General features: G+C 52.9%; 1 protein-coding gene across 1 annotated transcript; it reads left to right on the top strand.

Annotated features, from left to right (window-relative positions):
* Positions 1-2,876: 2,876 nt before the first annotated feature.
* Positions 2,877-4,531, top strand: EAH_00052940 (hypothetical protein; the record flags this gene model as incomplete). The annotated part of the gene is made up of 4 exons (XM_013391104.1): positions 2,877-2,902; positions 3,843-3,909; positions 4,142-4,263; positions 4,432-4,531. 4 exons carry the CDS (start codon positions 2,877-2,879, stop codon positions 4,529-4,531), a joined length of 315 nt encoding a protein of 104 aa, XP_013246558.1.
* Positions 4,532-4,791: the final 260 nt, after the last annotated feature.

Raw genomic sequence — 4,791 nt, 5'->3', positions numbered from 1 at the left:
TGCCACGTAGTGTACACTGTTGTGCAGAATGTGCGTGCACGCACAAGGTGAAGCGTCATCGATTAATTGTTTTGCTTTGCCTGGCCAGTGTGGGCAAGCTGAGCGGAGAGCTCGTAAATTGCATAGTGTGAGGTGATAACGGTTATGTCTGTCAGGAAGGTTTGTGCGAGAGAGAACATAAAGGCGTGTGTCCGGCTGCGTCAAAACCTTGGCTGAAATTGAGCGCTTTCAACTGGTCTGGTGCACACGGTTGTTCGTGCACCTTCGGGGAGGCAGGCGGCTACTGCGGACGGCGAAGCATATCTTCCTGGTTTGTATAATAATTGCTTTTGGCACCTTGGCTGTTACACAGTATGGATAACTGAGTGAAGGCGTGTGGGGAGTTTGGAGTGGAAGACACTGAACGTTCGCGGTCAGGGCTAGAGTGCCTGTATGGTGAGCGCCTGATAACCAGTCAGCAATTGGATTGCCCCATGCATTTTTGCCACTGATTTGCAGGTGCAGCTCAGCCTGTCTTGCGGGGGACCTATCCGCGTTGTTCTAGCCGTCGTTTTAGCCTGCGAGGGACCCTATTTAATTCACATTGCAGGCGCAGGAGTTCCAAACAGGCAGCACTCCATCTTGTTTTGCCGTTTTGCATACTGTATGATTGAAAGCAACGTCAACTCGCCAAGCACCTTCATAAGACCGGACATGTAACTGTGGAGGTATACCACAACCGACCTACCTGGCCTACGTGTATTCGGCACTCCAGTATGCTTGACCAACCATGTAGCGTGCTATTTACATTATGCCACCGAATAAAATGCTCACGGCGTAGCCCGCATGACGCTCCAGCGGGAACCGGTGGTGCGTCACTATCTTTCTCTTGTCGGTTGTCTGTGGGAACTGAATTGGACATTAGCATTTCATGCTACTCTGGGGACTGGTTTGCCAATTTGCAGGACTAGGCAGCATTAAGGGATGGCACGCTGCGTGCATTGAAGGGAAATCTAACCGCCTCCGCAAGCGCCAATGGATTCCAGCAAGTGCGTCGCCAGCACTTCAAGTTTTGGGCTGCAGATGCACTGGCCTAAGGGCTACTTAGTGGGGTAGACCTGACACAATTCTTCAAGCTGGAGCTCACGTGAACGAATGATGTTGCCAAGAGATGCTCTTTGTAATCTGCAGGATTGGTTGGGGCTCTGCAAGCACCAGCGCCAACCGTAACACGGTTTTGCGCATGGCGTTAAACGCACTCAATTTTAGGGGTATCGCCGACGCATCGACGTTATATGAGCTTCTGAGGCACGCATCAAGGAACACGAGGGAACAGTATGCAAGGAAGATGGTAGACGTTATCCACGGGTTGTGTAGGTCCAGCACTGTCGTTTTGTGCGTGACCAGGTATGCACTGGTGCGTTTGAGCAAGCGGTGCGCGCATGTGCGTGGGCGGTAATGGAGGCTGCGTACTGCTCGCTGGCTTATGCTAGGCTGTGTAGCTTTCAGCGTATATTGCCACGCAGGACGTGCCCATAAATGCAAGATGAAACACAGCTGCTTGGTAGTCACTCCACTGGATGTGGCAGCTGCAGCTTTGTGTATTGACGTGCGGGTGCAGGGAAGCTAGGTGGGGGTAATAAAGCATAGAGTATATGCCAAAGGAAACGGTGGGTTTTTGAGTATGGGTTTTGTTTAGGAAGGAGCTGCAGTGGTATGCTGCGAGTTGGTTAGGAGGCTTTGGCTGCCCGATATTTGTTGTAGTGGATAGTTTGGCATACACCAAGACCGGCAGCTAATGTTGGAGGAAGGTAGGTTTTGTTTGGGCTTGGCGAATTTCGTCACGCATGTGTGAAGTGCTGTTTATGTGTAGCCTGTGCGCATCGTCCGTGACTCTGGCTGCCTTTGGGGTAGAGAGAGCCGCCTCCGTGGCAAGAATGTATTGCAGGAAGTGCGTCGCCAGAATGTCAGAATTTGGGGCCCACGTGCACAGGTCAAGGGACTGTTTTGTGAAAAGAGCTGATACAGTTTCTCAAGCTGCAGCTCACGAGAATTGGTGAAGGTGGCAGTAGATGCTCTTAGCAATGCGCAGGGCTGGTTGGGGCTCTGCTAGCACCAGCGCCATTTGCTATATTTGCGCTGTTTGGCACGTGACGTTTCCGACGTTGAACAGGCAGACCAGAATGGAGCACTTGCTGCGGAAAGGCATGCGGTTTTTGTAGAATGCCCTAGCCATGGCGTTGTGCCATCGTTGCGGTTGAGCGCTGCCTACGAATGGAAACATTCAACAGGGGTGGGTTATAGCATATGCGGCAGTAGGTTGACAGGGGGGTTATCGGCTACGTGGAGCGGGGGTGAATTGAACGTCTAAGAACTCAGCGGCGAGAGATGATGCGAGGCCTTTTCACGGACACTATATTGGCCCGCTTTCGCACTTTGCATTTATGCGCTGGACGTGGGCTTGCCTCGAGTTGAAAGTGTTGCAGCGCCTGCGCCGGTGACGTCTGGTTGTGCCAAGTGTAGGCAAGGGAAGCTTGCACGCATTTAGGAGCACACGTGTGCGTAAGCGAAAGACAGCTGTTGCCCACATTTGCTAATGATGTCTGACGTAGACGAGCGGCTGGAGTTGCACTGTTTGGAAGAGAGCCATGCGCACAAGCAGCAGCCGTGGAGGTTTTGCAGGGGAATATTCTGCGTCGGTGGTAGCAAAGCATTTGCGCCTGAGGCGAGTTTTTCGTGTGTGACATGGTGCACGCTGGCTTGTCGAACAGGCGGTGCGTTTTGCCACCAGACCTCAGGGCAGAGACTCATTGTAGGAAAAGGCGAGCTCACCGGGAATAATGATAGCAAGGACGGCTTCTGCATTTGCCTGAGGAGGAGCAGCCAAGCTGCTTAACATGGGCGCATTCGTCAATAGAGCGGGGTGCGACAGTTGCAGGTTTTGCAGGGGAACGTTCTGCGCCTTTGTTACGAAAGCACTTGAGCCTGAGGCGAGTTTTTCGTGTGCTACGTGGTGCATGCTGGCTTGCCGAACAGAGGGTGGGTCTTCACACTAGATCGCTGAGCGGAGAAGCATTGTAGCAAGAGGCGAGCTCACTGGGAACGATAAAAAGCATGGCTCTGCATTTGGTTGAGGAGGCCCTGCACAGTCATCATACTTAGCATGGGCGCATTTGTGAATAAAGAAGCGTGCACGAGGTGCTGTGTAGGCCACGCCAATTACATCATGGCAGCTACATGACTGCGCATGCATTTGCCATTTTGAGTGCCTCAGCAGCAACGAGCCACATCTGTGTACTCTTTTCGTTGGTGTGTTGGCTGCGGCAGCTGCTGAAGATTTCAATTCCAGGGCTACGTTGGGAGCTTGCAGGAGTGTGAGGCTGGCGCGTCGATCGGAACTTGGAATGCAGCTGCTCTCGCAGCAGTGTTTGGAAGGCGACACAGTTTGTGCATCGCGTGTTGACGTGACGCAAAGATAGCGGGATGGGTCTGCTGTCTTTGGAGAGTGCTGATGAGGCTCTGCAGAGTATAAGCTGTTTTCCTGTCTTGCAGAGATGCTCAGCGGAAGGCGGAACACTAGCCTCGTATAGAACGCTTGGGCATGTAGTGAGTGGCAGCGCACGTGACAGTTTAAGGCTTGCCAGGCCGTAGAAGTGAGTGGAGGGGCATATGGCAGTTGGGTGCTGCTATGGTTGCGCACTCAGCTTCACCTCGAGTGTGCAGAACCGCGCGCATGGCACTAGGTGCCAATAGGAGTGTTTCAAGGCATTGGGTGCCGACGTTGATGAGTCGCAGGGAGATCTGCAGGGGCGTTGAGTGCTGTGCTGCATTGGGTGCTGTGTTTCACAGTTGGGTGCGTGCAGGTGTGAGGTGGTTCTTGGGTTCGTTGGCGAGCGCGCCACCATCATAAGGAGTGTCAGGGAGCTAAATGTAAACATGTGTGATATGATGGGTTGGTGCTCAGTCCACAGTCGCAATCCCGTTTCGCGCATGGCGTTGAACTCATACATAGGAGTATAGGCCGTATAGGCGACGCGCCGACGTTATATGGGCTTCTGAGGCACGCATGAAGAAAGGCGAGCGAACAGTATGTAGGGAAGATAGTAGACGCTTATGCAGGAGTTGTGTAGGTCGAGCGCTGTGTCGTTTTGCGCATGACCAGGTATCTAGTGATGCATTTGAGCAAGCGATGCGTGCGTGTGCGTGCGCGGTAGTGGAGGCTGCATACTGTTCGCTTGTTCATGCTACGCTGCGTAGCGTTCAGCGTACATTGCCACACAGAAGGTGCGCATAAATGCAAGATGCGGCGCTGGTGCGTGAAAAGTGCTGCAGTGGATTTGGCAACTGTAGCGTTGTGTATTGACTGGGGGATGCGGGGCAGGTAGGTGGGGGTAGTATAGTGTGAAGTGTGTGGGAAGAACCGGAGGGTTTTTGAGTATGGGTTTTGTTTAGGAAGGAGCCGAAGTGGTATTATGCGAGTTGGTTAGGAGGATGTGACTGCCCGATATTTGTTGGAGTGGATGGCTTTGCATACACCAAGAATGGCCGCTAATGTTGGAGCAAGGTAGGTTCCTGTGCTGTCTAAGCAAGTTTCGTCCCGTTCGTGCTTTTTACCTTTAGCGTATGCGCATCGTTCGTGACGCTAGCTGCCTTTTGGTGTAGAGGGAGCCGCCTGAGGGACACCAATATATTGCAGGACGTGCGTCGCTTGAATGCCAAACGTTGGCGCGCACGCACGTACAGGCCAGGCGGGAGTTCTGCAAGGAACGCTGAGACGCATTCAAGCTGGAGCTCACTTGAATAGGGAAATTA

The sequence above is a fragment of the Eimeria acervulina genome, genomic scaffold, assembly GCF_000499425.1.
Source record: "Eimeria acervulina Houghton genomic scaffold, Eah_scaff963, whole genome shotgun sequence".
Taxonomy (NCBI): Eukaryota; Apicomplexa; class Conoidasida; order Eucoccidiorida; family Eimeriidae; genus Eimeria; species Eimeria acervulina.
This window is presented reverse-complemented; position numbering and strand designations above follow the sequence as displayed.